This window comes from Bos grunniens, chromosome X (genome assembly GCF_055505025.1).
Source record: "Bos grunniens cultivar Pamir isolate PY7600 chromosome X, Bosgru_T2T1.0, whole genome shotgun sequence".
Classification (NCBI taxonomy): Eukaryota; Metazoa; Chordata; class Mammalia; order Artiodactyla; family Bovidae; genus Bos; species Bos grunniens.
The window spans coordinates 50,321,085-50,341,089 of NC_141194.1; the positions used below are offsets into that span (position 1 = coordinate 50,321,085).

Here is a 20,005-nt window from a genome sequence, read left to right on the forward strand (position 1 = left end):
TCTTCTGATTTTTTTTTTTTTATTTCTCTTGTAAACAGAGTAGGGATTAAATAAAGGTATTAGGTTTGTCAGCTTGAGACACTTGGACCTTTTTTTTTTTTTCCTGGAGAATGAAGGGAAGTAGGTGAGGGGTTCTTTTAATATGCAGGTGCTTCAGGGAGAAGCAAACCATTTCATCTGTTATTTCCATTGGAACTGGAGTTGGAGAGGGAGGTGAGATCAGTGGATCAGTCACCAGCACTGTCATCAGCATTGCCAGAGAGGTCAAGAGCGGACATCATGGAATCAGACAGCTTGCTGGCAAGTTTGTCTGCAGATGGAGAAAAACAGGAAGTCATTTGGTGGTTGGCTTGCCAACAGGAGGTTTGCAGGAACTAGGCCACATTTATCTTTGTCCACACCAAACTCCCAAACTGGCTCCCTAACCGCCCACCGTCAACACTAAACAAAACAACTGGTGGGCTACTGGCAGACCACTACTGAATCTCACACAAAGACCCATTTGTCTACCTGTGAAATGATCACCCCAAAATAGCTTATATCTCAGAGTCACACTACTGAGCTTCAAGTACATTTATCTCTTCTTAGTATCAAAAGAGCTCTTTTCTTTTACTGTGTTGAACTTAGCACTCTGCCATCAGCAGTGCTTTGTAAGACCCCCAAAGCTCTTACAGCAAACCGGCAGGATGGCAGTAAGGGCTTTGAACCTGAATGCTCACCTCCAGCCTTCAGCCACACCCTATTATTCCTAGGGATTTTCCTCAGACATAACCTCCTTCAGGAAGCCTTCTCTGATCACCTCTATCCCACCACAACCTTCAGGCTGGGTTAAGTTCCCTCATTTTGTTTTCTATGTCTTCATAGTGATCACTTTGTGTTCCCAATGTCTGTTTTCTTATTTCCTCCTCACTCCAATAAGACCAGCAGTTAAAGAGCAATTAATCTCTGTATTCCCAGGACTCAGTGTAGAATCAGGCCAAGAGCAAATGGTTATGAACATAGTCTAGTTCAAAGAACAGGGCTTATGGGATCAATCAATCCTAGGTTCACGTTTTGGCCCAAATACCTGGAGTATCTGGGACCCAGTTTCCTCACTTACCGAATGAGAATAAGACTTTTGCAATGAGTTAGTGAAAATTAGTATAGCATGAAGACCTAAGTGGACCGGCCACACAATGGACCACCATTAAAATAAAAGGACTTCTTTGGTAAATTGATGGGGAAATATCTGTAATATATGTTGAGTGGAAAAATGATGTGGCAAATTATATGTTCAGGAGACTAACATTTGTCTAAAAAAGAGAACAAGGAATATATAGATATTTGCCTGTATACCTACCCCAGGAATGAGATACAAGAAATTAACTGGTTGCCTCTGGGGGGAAGCCTGGAACTAGGGGACTGGAGGAGACTTTAATGTATATCCTTTTGTACGCTTTGGATTTTGAGTGTTTTATCTATAGATAAAGTAAACATATGTATGTAGCCTGAAAGCTTCTTAACACATAGAAAGAAATGATAAATAAATGGTGGCATTTGATACATAAGACTAGGCCAGTGGTTCTCCAAGTGTAGCCCCCAGAGGAGCAACATCAGCACTGACTAGGAACCAGTTAGAAACACAAATTCTCAGCCCCTGCCAACGGCCAATCTACTCAACTAGAAACTCTGGGGGTGTTAAACAGAATCCTGTGTTTTAATAAACCTCCAAGGCAATTCTAAAATAAGCTACTGAAGTTTGAGGACCACTCTGCTAGCAGGTGATCCTCCTAACCCATCCCTGCCCCCTAATCCTGGCAGAGGGTTGGACACATGGAGATGCTCATTTAGGAGCCCTTAATTAAGGCCTCAGGTGGAACACAGGAGGGTGGTCAGGTCCTCCCACCTGCACGCTTCTGGATCTTCTTCTTCTTCTTCAGGGCAGATGCCAGAGCCTGGCCCTGCTGCAGGGGGTCTGTCTCCATGATCCTCTGTAGCACTGGGCGGCGGTCCACTGGGCAAACATCCACCATGCTATTGTTCCTAGGGTGAAGGTCCACATTGCGCTTAGCCCATCCCATCTGATGACGGTTTGGATTGGTGCAATACCCAGTAAGATCTCCAATCTGGGGAAAGTGAGGACAACAGTGAGGTCTGAGCCCCCAAAATAACTCCAAAGACTTCTGCAAAGGAGGCAGGGACAGGCTTGCATTAAGAACAGGAGTCTGGAGTTACACAGAACTAAGCTTCAAGTCTGGCTCTACCACAGGTTGGCAGGTGCTTAGTTATTCTTTCAGCCACAATTTGCTCATCTGTCAAATAAGGGTGGGCAGTGGGTAGCTGCCTGGTTTTTACAAGAATAAAATGAAAAAGTAGAACTACTTGTCAATGACAATTGATATTACAATGATTCTTTGTTCAAATGACCTTTTAAGGTCTTACTCAATTTAACAAATATATTGCAACGTGTATCTTGTGCCCAGTTCTGTATGGGGAAATACTGGAGAAATGATTTGCATGAACACCCATCTTTGGGAAGCAACCAGGCTAAAGTGGAAAAAACTCAACCACACCACAAGTTAGAATACAGTAAGTGCCCACCAAAGATATGCAGCCTAGGTGACAGAAGCTGAGGGCATGGTGGTGGTCAACACACTGCTGATGGAAGGGTCATTCCTGACTGAACACTGGAAAGCACAGAGCATACCTGGGCACCCGAAAGGGTATCTACTGGGCTGGAGTAGAAGGTACACAGGGTCAGTAAAACATAATATTTACAAAGCTCACTATGTGCCAGGTACCTTTCTAAGCACATACATGTATGTGTGTCATATACATACATATGAATATGTATACATGTACTCACACACACGTACGTATTAACTCATTTAATGCTGGCAACAATGTCTTTGACAAACAAGGTAATTACGGTCACACAGCTAGTAAGCAGTGGAATAAATCAGAACCCAAGCAATCAGAATTCTGTATGTATGACTACCTACTACACTACAGCGGGGGAAAAGCAATGCTATAAACCCTACAACTCTGGGGTTGCAGGGGGTGGGCACCATTCATAACACAGCATACCTAATGGTATCTCCCAGAGTTGGACAATGGAGTGGCCCTACTCATGGCCCTGAACCTGAGCCTGGAACTTGTAATACAGAGTAGGGAACTACTGCTGGTCTATGAGGAAAAATGCTATGTTCTGGGTGCCTGTGGGCTCAGTAAGAAATACTAGGAGATGGCCTTAAACTTACAACTTTAAACTGATTTTCCTATAAGCACTAGGGGGAGTTTTGAAACTATATGAAAACGGGAATGGGCATAATTCCTACCACTGCCCTAAGGCAGGTCTTATCTCTTACAGAGCACAGGCAAGAATTTCCTTCATAGACTCCCTACCTCTACTTTGGCTCCTTTCTTTCCAACTTGATTCTTACTGCAGTCACTGGAGTGATAGTTCTATTATATAAACTTGGCCATGTCACTTCCCTGCTTAAGGAACCCTTCCAGATATTATGTAGCCATCAAAAATGAAGGGCAGTTAAGTAATCATATGGAACAATCTACACTATGAATTTGTAAGTGAAATAAAGAATGTGCAGAACAATACAAACAGCATATGACTATTTGGATTAAAATAGATCCATTATCTGCTTTTATGTGTATGTGTGTGAAGATGCAATAGCTCTGAAAGGACACTCAAGTCTAATAGTGATTGCCTCCAAGGAGAGGGCAGGGTGGCTGGAATAGAGAAGCAGGAGAGATTTACTTTTATTGTATATCCTTTACCTTTTTTTGGCAGTAGGGCACCCTGCACGGCTTGTGGGATCTTAGTTCCCCAGGGATTGAATCCAGACCTTGGCAGTGAAAGCAGAGTCCTAACCACTGGACTGCCAGGGAATTTCCTACCTTTTCAGTTTTTTACCATGTACCTAGTCAAAATATCTTAAATAAACAAAATGGGAAAAAATTTTAACCCTTTGCCTTTCCTCCTCCCACGTAAAATAGCCAACTTTCAGTGTTTACCTATTACCCATGGTTTAAATGGAGAAGGCAATGGCACCCCACTCCAGTACTCTTGCCTGGAAAATCCCATGGATGGAGGAGCCTGGTAGGCTGCAGTCCATGGGGTCGCTAAGAGTCAGACCTGACTGAACGACTTCACTTTCACTTTTCACTTTCATGCATTGGAGAAGGAAATGGCAACCCACTCCAGTGTTCTTGCCTGGAGAATCCCAGGGACGGGGAAGCCTGGTGGGCTGCCATCTATGGGGTCACACAGAGTCGGACACGACTGAAGTGACTTAGCAGCATGGTTTAAAGTCAAACTCGAGGCCTTCAGGGATCTGACACCGATTCACCCTTCCCTGCCTCTACCCTGACTCCAGCCACCTCAGACCACTAGTGATTTCTGCAAAATACCATGCTCTTACCCTTTCAGGTCTTGGCACATGCACAGGCTGAGCCCCTGCCCAAGGGCTGCTGCCCCTCCTGCCCAGAGAACTCCTCAAATTTCAAGATGTGGCAGAAGTATCAGAGCCCCGAGGGAAGACTTCCCTGGCTCACAAGTAGTATAGGTTAGGGCCCTTAGATCCATGCTTTCCCATCCTCTGCCCTGAATCCCTGTGTGTCTCTCATAACTGTAGATATCTATGGCTTAAACCACTAAACTGTGACCTCTCGAAGGGCAGAGACAGGGGGGACTGGCAGATGAAGAGGCTGAAAAAGCCTTCAGAGATCACAGCACAGCATATCAACTTGATCCAGTAGGTGCTGGGGACCCATGAAAGGGCAAGTGACCTTTGGGAGCTGCCATATGAGACATATGTCCAGGTCAAAGACAACTGAAAGATTAGGCTAGGGTTACAGAAATGGTAGGCCAGAAAGACACCGAGAGCATCTATTAAGATTTAGGAAAGAGAAGACACACTTGGTGACTGTGTATAGGATCCAAGATACCAGTTAGTGGGAAGGACAAGTCAGGGATGTCCAGGTTTGTAACTTGAACAGCTGGGTAGATAGATGGGGATCCTGTTCTCTAGGGCTAAAGCTGGGCTGGGAAAGCTGCCTGAGAGCATATCTCCTCCTTGGATCTACCATTGGTTTGCAAAGGATATACCCTGCCTACAGCCAGGGTGCCCACAGGGAGTGAATGAATGACCTGTACCTCCCCACTATTATAGGTGGACCTCGTGGGAGCCAGGTGGAAGGGACTGACCATTTCCCAGAGCCCTTGGGTAGAGGAGAGGGTTGCCATGAAGAAAGAGACAGGTACCTTATACACGGTGGTTTTATTTTCCATGGCATCTGCTATTTTCACCATCGGAGAATGGAGCCACTTGATCTCCATTTCGAGCGGGTCCATGTCACCCAACAGCTCATCCGATTCTCCAGTGGCCAAGCCTTTAACACAATCAATACCACTGTCAGGGCCCTGGCTCCTTTCTGCTACCAGCCCCCCAGTCAGGCCTCAGTGGAAAGAATATGTGGACACTGCCCAGGGGAGTAAAGAAGAAAGGCTCTTTTATTCCTGCTGGGAGGCCATATAACAAAGGATTAAAGGTGTGGGTTTTCCACTAGGATACTTGCCTGCCAGTCATGAAGCCTCAGTTTCCTCATCTGAAAAGCAGAATGCCACAAGCCCTGTAACACAGGGCTGCTGTGAATCACAGCAATGGGTGCCTGAAACGCACTGGCCTGAGACACTGCTCTATAAATGGTAGCTACTGGGATTCCCTCCCCAGGACCAGGCCTCTCTCCCTATTTCACTGGTGCCTTGTCTGGAGCTCGCCTCTACTGCAGACCACAAATGTGCACATTGCCCTGGGCCCATACTACCCTCGCACCTCTTCTAAACTTTGCCCCATCTCCTTCCCTGGGCCTCTAATTGCTAATCACTCTTCAAGATTCAACACTAGGGCAACTAGGAAACTCTAATTATTAACCACTCCTTCTTCTCAACTTCTGGGACCTCAATCATTTGCTAAAGTGCATTCTCACTGCCAGAGCCCCACTTGCCCTCACATACAGCCCTAAAAATGTGAGCTCTAATTCCTCCCAAATGCCCACTTGACAGAAAAGTAAAGTTCAGAAAGAGGGCTGACTTGCCCGAAGCCACATGGGGAATATATTCTGAAGCAGGCAAGCCTCTTGTCCTCATTTGTAATCCAAGCACACTATAAGGCCCAGAGAAGGAACGCTAGTGGCCCTCAAGAGAAACAGAGTAACTAGAAGCCAGGCCAGCCAAGACTTTCTCCACCACCCCAGAGTGTCCACAGACAGGCCCAGAGAGCACCAGGCACCTTTCTTGGGTGGGGTAGAAAAGGAAGGAGCTGCAGATGGTAGAATAGCTGAAGAGAATAAACTTCCCACAGGAGTTTCTGAAAGTCATACCTTTGTACTCCAAAAAATAACCATCTTAATAACAGCTAATATTTACCAAGCATGTGCTATATGCCAGGCACTAGGTTTTACATATTAAATAGTCTTCACAACTATCAGGTATGTGCTATCATCCCATTGTAGAGATGATGTCATTGGTCATAGAGAGGTTAAGAAACTTGTGCAGCACTACACAGCTAACAAAACTCAGATTTTAATCCAGGCAGTTCATTCTTCTAACCACTCAGATACACTGAGCTAGAAGAGTCTTCAACAAGAGGACAAGAGAGCTAGTTTGAATGCCACATCTGCCTGTCACTAACCATGTACCATTTAGCAAGTATCACCTTTCTGTGTTTCAGATGCCTCACCCACCAATGGGGACAAGGGTAAAAATGCAGGAATGGACATGCAATATCCATGTCAATGGCTGTGACAAAATCTGGGGCAATGAGAAGGGTTTTCTTTTTTGTTTCCTTTCTTAACTGGAAGATAATTGCTTTACAATGTTGTGATGGTTTCTGCCATACATTAACGTGAATCAGTCATAGGTATATACATATGCCCCTCCCTCTTGAACCTCCCTCCCACTTCCCATCCCATCCCACCCCTCTAGATTGTCACAGAGCACCAGATTCAGCTCCCTGTGTCATACAGCAAATTCCCACTGGCTATCTATTTTACATATGGTAATGTATATGTTTCAACGTTATTCTCTCTATTCGTCCCACCCTCTCCTTCCCTCCATTATGTCCACCAGTCTGTTCTCTGTGTCTGTGGAAAGGGTTTTTGAGAGAAATATCTCAGTCCACTCCAGGCCTCAAGAGATGGGGAAAGGAAACTCATGCTTCCTAAACACCTTACCATGTTCCAGGTACTTTGTTGACTTTTTCATATCTACTAAGAGCCCACAACCAGCCAACCCCCCACTCCACTCCACCACCACCCTTATCTTCCTGTGACCCAAATTATAATTCTTCACTTTGTGGGAAAAGACATTAAACTTAAAGATGTTTAAAATAGTTCTCCCCAAACCAGACTAGGGCCAGAGCATGGGAAGGTCAAATATGGGACCTGTTGTCAGGTGTATGTGGCTCCACTAGGACAGGACCAGTTGCTGGGCAGGCCAACCCACTTAACCCTACTTACATTCCATGGTGTCTTCATTGGCTTGCTCGGTATCCTCAATGTCAAAGACCTCAGTCATCTCCTTAACGATCTCAGCACTGAGATGGGTAGGCAGAGTGTGGGTAGAGGGTGGAAGTGTATAGAAGCTGATCTTCCCACTGCATTGGGAGGTGGGAAGAAACTGACGTTATTAAGACAACAAATGACAAATGAGAACTTTGCTGGTGGTCCAGTGGTTAAGAATTCACCTGCTAATTCAGTGGACACAGGTTTGATCCCTGGTCCAGGAAGATTCCACATGCCACAGGGCAACTAAGCCCATCGCCACACCTGCTGAGCCCCACACGCTGTAACTACTGAAGCCCATATACTCTAGAACCTGTGCTCCACAATAAAATACTGAAATGAGAAGCCCACACACTGCAACTAGAGAGTAGCCCCCACTCACCACAACTAGAGAAAGCCCACACATAGCAACAAAGACTCAGCATGGCCAAACATAAATAAATGAATAAATAAAAATTTTAATTGTATGTTAAAAAAAGCTAATGACCAAAGAAAGGATGAGTTTTAAAGTCAGAAACAGTGAGGGTCAACTAGAAAGCCCAGACAGTAACTTCTGAACAAGAGGTTGAATTGCTGGATAATCACTGGGCATGAGTTGCCAAGCAGGATATGACTTGATGCCTTGGCCTTCCCTACCCAGGAAGTCAGGCTGCCCCGCTGCTGCAGTGAAAACAGATGAGCCCCCTTGTGGAGCCTGACTCCCAGAAGGCCTCACCCTTACTCCTACTCACCTCACCCAGTCAGCCAGCACAGCTTTGGCTGCCTGCTCCTGACTATAAATGCCCCCCTTCTTCTTCTTCCCCAAGCGGTGGGCCACTGCAGTCAGAAAGTGCTCAGTGGTCTGAAACCCAGAGACACCATAATAGCTGGAGATCTGGTAAAGAGAGGAAGAAATCATGAGTAAGAAAGAAGGGCCCTTGGAGTAAGGCAGGGCGTAAGTGAGAGCCCTGCATACCTCCTCCAGGTTGCAGCGTTGCAGGATGGTCTCCACCGGGGTCACAGGGTCCGCCAGCTTCTGCACGTGAATGCAATTGCGCAGGATAGTGCCCACCTCTGAGTTGGGTCCTGGGACGATGCCCGGAGCATCCAGCAGCCTGATGAACTTGTCCAGGTAGACCTCCTGCATGAACCTGGGTCAGGAGAGGGGAGATGAGAGAGGACGTAGGACAGTGATGAGCCCAGATGTGTCTGGCATCCTCTAAGCCAAGCACCCACTGGAGAGAAGGAGTGTGACAAATGGCACACAGATGAAGGTGGAGAGATGCAGGGTCTGATTCTAGTCTGATTCACTTCCACCACCAGGGACTGAGCTGCAGGACCACAAGCAAGCCTCTGACTCTGAGACTGTTGCTTCATCGAGGAAGCAGAGCTGCTTACTCAGAGCCCAATCTTGCATGATTGTCAGGAGGCTTCAAGGAGCTGTGGCGGGGCGGGGGGGGGACACCCAGCTGGGTGCCTGGCCCAAACCCAGGGTGTGCCAGGTAAATGAGGGCTATTAATGAAACTCCCATGCCTATGGCAGAATCAGAAGCTGGTCCAACATAAGGGACAGGGGTTGAAGGCATGGGAGTTGGGAAATGGTAGGGTGAAGGACCTGTGAAGTAGGGGAGCAAGCAGGTACTTACTTGGTGACCCCAGGAACGGCTCCCACACTACACGCACGGCTGCGCTTCAGACTATTGATCAGGCTGCTCTTCCCAACATTGGGAAGGCCTACAAAGGAGCAGCAGATAGCTCATGGCAGGAAGGGTCCTCAGAACTATTTGGGAGAGCCTGTGTGTGGGAGGCCCAGGCAGGGGCAGTGTGACCAGGCCATTGGAAGCCAAAAACAGAGCCTGGGCTTCTGCCTTCCTGTCCAAGCCCCTCCATGGCCTTTCTATCCCTTTCCTCTACATGTGAGCACCCTGGCTAGATGTGTTCCTCTCACTAGATGTGACACTCACCTCCCACTTACAACCAGCTTGGGAAAGGTGCTGGATGCAAGGCCTCTGTGACACAATCCAATGGATGGTGGGCACTGGGAAGTGTCATAAAACAGAACCATCCATCCTGGTGTATAATTCACCTGGCAGCGGGTAGGGAATGGGAGGTGGGGCTCCTCTCTGAGATGTCAGTCTGAGGAGCTTTCTGTCTGTGGTGTGTTTTTCTGTTTGGGCATCTGTAAGCACCTCTCGGTCTATGGATGTCCTTGTCTATTTCTTACTCACTGGGTCTCTCATTCCCACCATTCTCTTTCTCTGTGTGCTAGAACTTACATGTGTACTATTTATTCCCTGATAGATGTGCCTGTGTATGTATCTCTTGTGTGTAGAAGTCTCTGTGTATCTTCTCTTGGCTATTCTCATTCTAAATACCATTGCTTTTCCCATTTCTGTCTTTCTCTCTGCGTATCTAAGCAACTCTTTCTCTGCCAGTTTGTCTCACTTTCTCTCATTATGGCCATTGTCCTTTCTCTCAAATTCTCCCCACCCCATCAATTCTGCCTCTTTGTTAATTCCCTCTATGCCAACTCCTCTCAGCTCTTTCTGTACCTGGTCCTTCTCTCAGTGGGCTCGTCTCTCTACATGAAGCACCGTGTCTCTTTTTCTCTGTGTCTCCCTAGTCCTCTCTCTGCCTCTATTTCTCTATATATACATATGTATCTGTCTCATCATAGATATGTGTCTGTGTCTCTGACATGATTGTGTCTGAGGGTCAAATGCATCTGGGCACACGTGTCTCTCTATGGCTCTGTTTGCTTGGAGGGGAGTTGGCTAAGTGTGTGGGAAGGGCTTGGTCTGCATGTATTTTGGCTCTGGATCTGTATGTGTCTTCATATATGTGGATCTGTACATGTGTCTGTGGATCCACATGTGTGTATAGGTCTGGGTGTACATTCTTCAGTGTCTGTCTGCATCTTTGTTCCTGCTTCTTTCTATGTGCATCTCCCTCTGAATCTCTTTATCCCTGAGTTTGACTCACTCATTCTTTCCTTGGGTATACATATCTCCCTCCCTACTCACATGAGAGGGTCTCTAGCCCTCTCATGTCTCTCTCTGCAGGTCTCTGCACCTATTTTTGTGATCATATCTCCCTCTGTCTGCATGCCTCTGTCATTCAACTCTGTCTTCCTTCTCCACTCCCCACCAATCCCACCATTTGGTTTTCCAGATATTTTTCTGTATCTATTCAGGTATTTTACCTTTTTCTGTTTCCAGCTCTTTGTCCAATGGTTTCTTCTCTTGGCTTCATTTCTTTTCCCTGCTGGTCTATCTCTGCCTCTCTCAACTTCCCAGTTCCTTTCCCAACAGCTTTGCTTCAATGCCCTGGGCTCCAGGTTTGAGCCTCAGCTCTGTCTCACACAGGAGTGAACACTACAAGTCCCTTTCCTTTCTCTGAGCCCTAGTGTTCTTATTTATGAAAGGGAGATGTTCACCCCTCTCTCCCACAGCTCTGGTGGGATGCATGCATATGTGCTCAGTCATGTCTAACTCTTTGCAACCCCATGGAATGCAGCCCATCAGGCTCCTCTGTCCATGGGGTCTCCCAGGAAAGAATGCTGGATGAGGCAACCATCCCCTTCCCCAGAGTGGTAGGATGACATGGGTCAACTCTAAGCCCAGCCCCACACATTTAGTCCATGGTTTTAATACTCCAACTACAGTGGTGATTCTGAGTATGCCTCCCCATGTCCACCAATCCAAATTACAAATCACAAGAGCCTTCCTGGGACTTCCTTGGTGGCACAGTGGGTAAGAATCTGCCAGCCAATGCAGGGGACAGGGGTTCAATCCCTGATCCAGGAAGATTCCACATGCCTTAGGGCAACTCAGCCCATGCGAGCTGCAACTACTGAAGCCTGCGCACCCTAGAGCCCATGCTCCACAATAAGAGAACCCACCATAATGAGAAACCCAAGCACTTCAACTAGTGAGTAGCCCCCACTTGCCACAATGAGAGAAAGCCCATGCAGCAACAAAAACCCAGTGCTGCCAAAATAAATAAATACCTTAAAAAAAAAAAAGAAGGACCCTTCCTGAACAGCTCCTCCTCCCTAGCCAAAAGTAACATGAAGTTCCCAGAATCCTTTCCCCCAATGAAGCCCCTGCACAAGGAAGAAGCCTGGGCCCCATAACCTCCCCTGAGGCCTTACCCACAACGCCCACTCGGATATGGGTGCGCACTTCACCAAGGCGGCAATAGTTCCCCAGAACCCTCATGAGGTTTTCAGCTCCAAAGCAGGCTTTGCTCTTCAGCAGTGACTCGGAGGCTTGATCCACTGGCACACTGCAGCGATTCTGGAAAATGAGGGGTATTACAGAAAAAGGCATCAGATGAGAGATGTGGTTTGAGTGCAGATTTCCAAATTTTAGGACTGCCTCCCTGTTATCACTGAAATCCCCAGCATGAAGCAAAGGGCTTCTTACACAGGCCCTGAATGAACAAGTGCCATTTCTCTGCTTCTACAAGGCCTATTTTTTCCAGTCTTTCCATCTCCAGGCTTCTGTCTCAGTCTCTGCCTAGATACACATCGCTTGCCTCCCTCAGCAGGAGCAGGACAGCCTCCTCGCCTCTAAGCAGGCCAGGTTTGAGTTCCAACTCTGCTTCTCACAGGTATGTGGCCAGCAAATTCTGATTCCATTCTCTGGGCTTCAGTGAACCCTGTCTACACAATGAGAACATTTGCCTCCCTGTCCAGAGAAAGAAGAGATACTGTTCGGCCCACATAGAGCCTACCTTCCCTTGATTCCTCTCACAGGACAAGGCCATTTCAGCCTCCATCTCTTTATTCCTGATGCCACCTCCTCTGCCCAGAATGCCCTTTCATCTCTTCCTCCGTCCTTACTTACCTACCATAGTACTGCAAAATAGAAACTGACTTAAATATCCATTAATAAGAAATAGGTTAAGAAGCTATATCCTTAAAGTGGAATACAGATCAAAGAAAAACCTATTATAAAAGGATGCTTATCACATTTTTGATATCTAAAAGGCAAAAAATTATAAAGGAACTACATGCTTCTCCCAGATGAACAGAGATTTAAATGTTTAATGATATCAAATATTGGCAAGGGTAGAGGGAATTAGGCCCTCTCACACATTCATCCGTCCCAGTAGTGGGAAGATAAATTGGTACAGCCACTTGGGTGGGGGGTAGAGGAGGGAAGTGGGGCTGGGGAGCAATTTTTCAGTATCTAGGAAAATCTAAAATGCAAAATATCTATGACCCAGCCACTCTACCTCTCAGTACCCAACCTACGCAAACACTTGCTGACTAGCCAAGAAGACGTGTAAGGGTATGTATTATAGTACTGCTTATAATGATTTAAAAAATTGAAAACTATTTTTATTTAGTGTAAAAAAAGTAGAACTCTATAGAAAGATCTTCAAGGGAAAAAAAGTACATCGTAGGATAACATATATGATACACCCAAGCACTATTTTCTCTATATACAAATCCACATATAATATAAAGCACAGAAAAACATCTGGAAGGATACACTAAACTAACAATGGTGGTTAATCTGGTATATGGATAAAGGAGATTGGGATTAGGGTAACAGTGAAAGGATATTCAAGTCTCATCTATACAGTTGACCTTTGAACAACATAGGTTTGAATGGTACAGGTCCACTTACATGCAAATTTTTCTCATTAATAAATACTATGGTACTACATGATTTGCAGTTGGGTAAATCTGTAAATGCAGAACCGCAGATACTGAGGTTCAACTATAAGTTATACATGGATTTTCCACTGTGCAGAAGGTGGATGTCCCTAACCCCTGTTTAGTTCAAGGGTCAACTGTAATTGTTTTTACTTTTTCTACTTTGTTTTTTAATAAGTAAGTTTTACAGTTCGTACAAAATGGAAAAAAATGTCCCCCAGGACCCACTTTCTCTCCCTAGAAGCAACAAATGTTTCTGTACACTTTAATTTAGTCTGACATTGTAAACATATTTCTATGTTAATAATACAATTAGAAAAGAGTGTAGCCCCAGGCTACGGTGTAAGAGGCTAGATGTTTCTGGCCCCAGCTTACCAGGTTTTTGACCTGATGCTGGGTACTGGCCTTGAAAGCCACAGTTGGCAGCTCATTCCGAAGGTATTCTAGCCACTTCTCCACAACCTCCTTAGGGACCAGGTCTAGGAAAAATAGGAACAGATAGGACTGGTAAGAACATCACCTGATGGCTCACTCCAAAGATGCAGCCACCCACAACCCAGGCTTGGCCCACTTTCTGCCAACAGATATCTCCCTACCCTGCCAGTTCCTGTCCAGTCCCCAGGTTAGTCAGAAAGGACAGTCTAGTCTAGGGGACAAGTTGGCCCTCTCTAAGTAGACCTGTTTCCTCAAGGACAATGGGTAACCAACTATATTCCTAGATGCCTTCCTTCCAGACCTGGGGCCTGGTACCAGAGGCCTCCCAAAGACTATTTTCCATTCCCTCCCTGGATTATTCTAGGTTGGGCCAAATGTCAAAAATAACCTTGAAAAGAATGGCTACCATTTATGAAGTACTGACCATGTATGTACCAAGCACTTTATCATTAATTCTCACAATGATCCTATGAGATTGGGACAATCACAGCCCATTTTACACCTAGAAAAATGGAAGCTCTCCGGTGATATGACTTGTCCAAGATTCCAGAGAAAATAGACATCAAAACTGAGATGAAACCCAGACCAGAGTGACTCCTGAGCGCATCCATGTGCTCTTATGCCCCACCATCTGGGATCCAGCATGAGGGAGAAGAGGAACTCTCTAGCACTGGCCGGGCACAAATAAAGCTCAAAATGCCAAAAACAGGGAACTGAAAGGCAGAGAGGCTTTAACTCCATTCTCAACTTCTGTTATACTGTGTGGTGTGTGTGTGTATGTTTCAACAAGTGACTTTACCTCTCAAATCCCTAGCTTTAAAAACTCAAACAAGAATTCCTACCTTGCACAACTATTATGAATACCACTGAGTTGTTGTGTCTCTGGGCCTAGTCCAAGCTTGTCTTTTAAGAAGGCTTGGCCCTTGCCCTGCCTTACCCAATCCTGTCCAACACCTACCAATCTTGTTCAAGACCAGGACCAGCTTCTTGTTCCCTTCTGCCCGTAGGACAGTCTCCTCCATTTGGAAGCAGCGGCAGCCCAATGGGTCCCTGGAATCCAGGACTTCCAGAATCACATCAGAGTATTCCACCACCTGCAGGGCACGGAAGACGGTAAGAAGGCAAGGAAAGAACTGGGCAGGAATCAAAAGGCCCATGAAAGAAGAGGTCTTCCTCTTAGGAAAAACAGAAACAGAGAGGAGACATGACTGGATTGGTGCCCTCCCTAAAGGGCCTTAAGAAATGGGCCCCCATACCTTATGGAACTCCTTGTAATAAGCCTTCCTTGTAGCCTCATCATCCAGTTGAGGAAACATATTTAATTCTTGCAAAACTTCCTCCTAAAAGAAAAAAAAGAGGATGGTCCAGGGGAGGAGAGTGAGAGCCGTCTTTGGCAACCATGGGAGGCTGGGAGAGTCATGTGAGGCTGGGAGAGTCATGTGAGTCCCAGCCCACCATGAACAACAAAATCAAGAAGAGGAAAGGACAGACCTACATGGTCCATGTGTGTGCCTATTTGTAAGTTTGTGTCTGAGTACCAGCTAGAGGACCAGGTATGCACCTGAGTGTATGAGTGAGGAATTTAAGAAAGAGGGAGGTGTAAGTGAGAAAAACAATCTATGGGGAACATGTGATGGAGAAAGCAAAATGTGTACTTTATACTAGAAAAGAAACTTTAACTGGGAAGTGTATATTCTGTGAGATGAAATTATATGCCAGAAATGCAGTAAGAAGTCATAGAAAGAAGTCGACTCCTCTCTTAACTTTCACTTCATACTCTCAATCTTTCTCTCCCCCTGTCCCCCAGTCCTCTCCACTCCCAATCCCCAGTCTGTGTTTCAGCTTGGGAGAAAGGACCTAACCAGGGCTCTCCAATCACAGATACAGCTCTTCACCTCCTTCTTACCCTCCCTCCATGTCCCTACCGTTTCCCATCCTCTCTGAACTGGTTCCCTACTCCCCCTCCAAAAATCTCACACACTTCCTCTTTCCTTTTCACAGAGCAATGGCAAAAGATGCTTTTGAGCAAGCCCACACCAGCCCTACTGAGGGGCAAAGACTGCTCTCTCACCTTGTGCTCAAACTCCTCTTGGCGTCTCAGGACATCCTGGCAGTAGCTTTCAATGGTCCTACGTCGGTGTCGCTCTTGCTCCCGGGCAGCCTGCTGCTTCTCCCTCATTTCCCCAACCTAACAAGTGACCATACAAAAGGGCTGAAGCTGATGAGGTCTGCAATCTAAGGGAGGGATGGAAGATCAAGAGTAATAGGGAGCAGGTGACAGAGAGAGAAAACAGTGTGACTTGGCACAAGTGGTAGGAGCAGGGATACAGGGAGGGAAGAGACGTGACAGCAAGAGATAAAGAGTTAAGGGGTTTGAGGGAAAGAAAGACAAAGAGATGAAGGAGGGGAAAGCATGGCAGACACTAATACAAGGAAAGTATATAAAGCTGAGAGAGATCATGTCCCAGGCAGTGGGAACCACTTAAGACCAGAGAGGGGGGAAAAAAAATAGGCCCTGGGACAACAGAGGATGAGATGGTTGGATGGCGTCACCGACTCGATGGACATGAGCTTGAGCAAGCTCCAGGAGTTGGTGATGGACAGGGAAGCCTTGCATACTGCAGTCCATGGGGTCGCAAAGAGTCAGACATGATTGAGTGACTGAACTGAACCGAACTGAACTGACTGGGATATTCTGTCCTATAAAGAACAGCAAAAGAAACTAGAGAAAAGGAAGAAGGACATCCAGGAGAAATGACAGGAAAACCAAAGTGACAGTGTTTCAAAAAAATAAAAAAGCCTGCATATGTAAAATAGATAGCCAATGGGAATTTGCTGTATGTCTCAGGAACTCAAACCAGGGCTCTAGAGGGGTGGGATGGGGAGGAAGATGGGAGGGAAGTTCAAGAGAGAGGGGACATATGTATACCTATGGCTAATTCATGCTGATGTGTGGCAGAAACCAACACAATACTGTAAAGCAATTATCCTTCAATTACAAATAATTTTTTTAAAAAAGCATGGTCTCAAATGCTGAGAATTGAAAAAGATGAGGGAAGAAAGCAATCCATGAGTCTGATGTCAGAGAACATGCTGGTGAGACTGGCAGGGTCATTCCAGTGGAGCAGTGAGAACAAAAACCAGACAGCCATGAACTGGGAGGTGAGCAAATAGAGACACTAAATCAAGTGTCAAAGCAACTGCCCCTTCTTTCCTTTCCACAAACAGCCTCAACAACCCTAACAATTCTGGCCTTTGCCTTTCAACATTTCCATGGACCTGGCAGTCAAGTCAGGCCCTCTCTCTCCCCCAAGGGAAAGGGCTTACCCTCTTCTTCTTTAACTCAGCCTCCCGACTGGCGTGATCATTGGAGTGGAAAAACTGGGGAGAGTAGGCCACTTTGGTGGCTGCTTTCTTCCCATTCTGCTTTGCAGGCTGGTTACCAAACAAGAGAGAAAAAAATGAAGAGTTAATGAACCCATAGAAATCACCCTTCGGAGGGGGGAGGCGGTTTAAAGCTGCTCATAAGTAGATTTGTGGGAGGAAAGAGGAGAGAAGCAAACAAAAAGGGCTCTGTCCCCAGAAGTCTGTCCATATGACCAGAGAGACCCTTCTTCCCCTAGCTAGGCAGAGACTAAGTAAAGAATACCAGGAAAGGTGGGGGGTGGGGAGTAAGTAGAAAAGTTTCCCAAGTAGAGGCCAAGGGAATACTAAATAGCTCTCCAAGTGAAGCCCTTGGAACAGCAGTAGCATCATCTGGGCACTTCTCAGACGCTGAGAAAGACACACTAAATCAGAAACTCAAGAAATCTGTGTTTTAACCAACACTCCAGGTGATTCTGGAGGGCTAAAGTTTGAGAACTTTAACCATGCTAAAATTTAAGAACTGCTGCTCTGATGCAAGTCCTATTTGTCCACAACTTTCCCAGCGGGACCAGGAGATTCAGGAGCTGGGCCAAAGACTGTTTGAGTCCTGCCTCTTCATGAGCAATACAGACTTGGGAATTAAGACTCAAGTCCCAGCTGAGCTACCTTGAACCTAGGAACTTTCTCATTGAGGGTCAGTTTCTTCATCTAAGAAAAATGAGATTATGACAATCCCTATCAAGGTAAACTAAGCACAAAGCAGTATATGGCTTGTGGTGGGAACTTAATAAATGTTTCCGCTTCTCTGCTGAAGCCACCCAAATGGCTTTTGGGAAAGCCAAATCTGCTGATTCCAATGTGGTGCTCTATTTGGAGTCACCCAATATCTACTTGGTTTTGTGGGCCTCTTCTGGGGTGGGCAACCTGTTCCTAACCTTGTCCCCAACAATGGGTATACCTTACCTGAGAGTGGTACCAACTTACCTTCTTGCAGCCTTTGGAACCTTTACCTGGCTTTTTATTTTCTAAAAAAGAAAAAAAAAAAAAAAAAGCCATCATCCACCTACCCAACATTCTTTGAACCTTAATGGAGGTCAGGCAACACTGGGAATCTAAGGAAGCCTCAGACTCCATGTCTCTCTAGGCACACAAGACAAACATAGAGCTGGCAGCTACAGTGTCAGAAGAGGTACTGGATACAATGTTTCAGTGAATACCAAACATTATATCCAGTGCAAACTGAAACAATTCTTAAGGGAATCCTGTGAAGAGACCAATAGGAACATGCACTTATAACTTCTCTCTTACAACTTCTAGCTGAGGCAGCTCAACAATTTTGGCACCAGACTGAAGTGGGGGGCTGGCAGCATGAGAAGGTGATCTGAGGAGTCCCACCCAGCTAAACCAGAGTAGATGCCCTCAGCCCTTCCTTGGAGAGAGAACTGTCCTTTCCTGCTGACCCTGTTCATGCCATTGCCTCACAAGGGAATTACACTACTCAGCCAAACTGCAGCCTCCCTTTGATTTAAGAAGCAGAGAGCTCACCTTCTACAATCACACCTTAACAAAGCCTAGGAAAGTAAAAGTCCTCTCCCCACTTCAATGAGAAGTCCCTTCTGTCACCTCCTTCACAACTTGGCCTCTCAGAATGGCGTCTCATAATTCTCACCATCTACAAAGAGGCTAAAGGAATTCCTACAGGAAGAGGTTCTAGAAGGTCAGGATATACAAACAAATATAGGAGCAGCTTGAGATTATCAGACAGAGGACAGGCTCCCCAATCACATCAGGTGGTTCACATCAAAGCAGTGTTACTGTAAGAAACAGAGGATTTAAATACTACTTATTCTTAAGGAGATTCAAGAAGATACTTCAAAGGAACTGTATAAGAAAAAGATTCCCAAAACTTGATATTGAATAAAAATTCAATGTTGTGAAAAACGGAAGGAATATCACTAACAACCAAATTAATAAGCTAGAAGGTCAAGGGAAAAACTTCTTTAAAACAGAACAAAAATACAAAGAAAAGTATAAAATAGAAAATGGAGAATGGACTCAAGAGAGCTAGTATCTAAATTAAGAAGAGTTTCAGAAGAGAAAAGATACAAATGGAGAAGCAATTATTTTTTAAAATACTAGATAAACATTTTCCAAATTGAAAACAGGATTCAGGCGCATCAAGATTAACAAAAAAAGACATATGGCTCAGAGGTTAAAGCATCTGCCTGCAATGTGGGAGACCTGGGTTTGATCCCTGGGTCGGGACGATCCCCTGGAGAAGGAAATGGCAACCCACTCCAGTATTCTTTCCTGGAGAATCCCATGGATGGAAGAGCCTGGTGGGCTACAGTCCATGGGGTCTCAAAGAGTCAGACACGACTGAGCAACTTCGTGAGTCATGAGATGATGCCCTGGACATATACTGATGAAATTTTTGAGCCCCAAAGACAAAGAGAAAATCTTGTAAACTTCCAAATAGAAGGCATTCCCAGCAAAGGAGAGAAATAGACAGCCTTCTCAAAGCCACAATTCTGAACACTTAAGACAGAAGAATAATCATTACAAAGTAATGAGACAAGGGACAGTATTCCAAGTTAAACTTCTACAACTGACCAATAAGATCACTCTTATGTGAAGGTAAAGGAAATTTTCAGATGTGGAAAGATTACCACCTGCATTCACCTTCTGGTAAAACGACTTGAGGAAGTATATCAGCAAAAATAAGCATAAAACCATGCTAAAGGTCTCACTTTGGAAGACTAGGATAAAAATAGTTATTATTTAACTTTGATAAAGTGATACAGAAATTTAGTTACATGATAAAGTGATACAGAAATTTAGTTACACTTGATTTAAATATGAATGCAATTACCAACATAATTTTAAGTACTGGTGGAAGATTTAACTTGTTAAACTTTTTAGAAGTAATAAGGGAATAAGAAGAAACAAACAAAAAATATAAAATAAGATGGTAGAAATCAGACCAAACATATTAGT

At 45.3% G+C, this 20,005-nt stretch overlaps 1 protein-coding gene across 22 annotated transcripts in view; it reads right to left on the reverse strand.

The window, feature by feature from the left end:
- GNL3L (G protein nucleolar 3 like) overlaps positions 1 to 20,005 on the reverse strand; it is a 27,521-nt gene continuing 7,516 nt past the window's right edge. For 4 of the 22 annotated variants that reach the window (XR_015159281.1, XR_015159278.1, XR_015159282.1 and 1 more), the window contains 15 exons: positions 17,993 to 18,033; positions 16,970 to 17,077; positions 15,714 to 15,830; positions 14,899 to 14,982; positions 14,601 to 14,736; positions 13,583 to 13,686; positions 11,693 to 11,837; positions 9,186 to 9,273; positions 8,516 to 8,690; positions 8,292 to 8,434; positions 7,516 to 7,652; positions 5,575 to 5,604; positions 5,261 to 5,388; positions 1,886 to 2,105; positions 1 to 310 (listed from right to left, as the gene is read on the reverse strand). Coding sequence is in view for 4 of the 22 variants with exons in the window: in XM_086388555.1 (XP_086244681.1) it covers positions 228 to 310; positions 1,886 to 2,105; positions 5,261 to 5,388; positions 7,516 to 7,652; positions 8,292 to 8,434; positions 8,516 to 8,690; positions 9,186 to 9,273; positions 11,693 to 11,837; positions 13,583 to 13,686; positions 14,601 to 14,736; positions 14,899 to 14,982; positions 15,714 to 15,830; positions 16,970 to 17,077; positions 17,993 to 18,033 (1,709 nt within the window). In the remaining 18 variants the exon portion in view is untranslated. Of the gene's footprint in view, positions 311 to 1,885; positions 2,106 to 5,260; positions 5,605 to 7,515; positions 7,653 to 8,291; positions 8,435 to 8,515; positions 8,691 to 9,185; positions 9,274 to 11,692; positions 11,838 to 13,582; positions 13,687 to 14,600; positions 14,737 to 14,898; positions 14,983 to 15,713; positions 15,831 to 16,969; positions 17,078 to 17,992; positions 18,034 to 20,005 lie in introns of all 22 variants that reach the window. The other 18 variants (XM_086388555.1, XM_086388554.1, XM_086388556.1 and 15 more) reach the window with 6 other exon arrangements.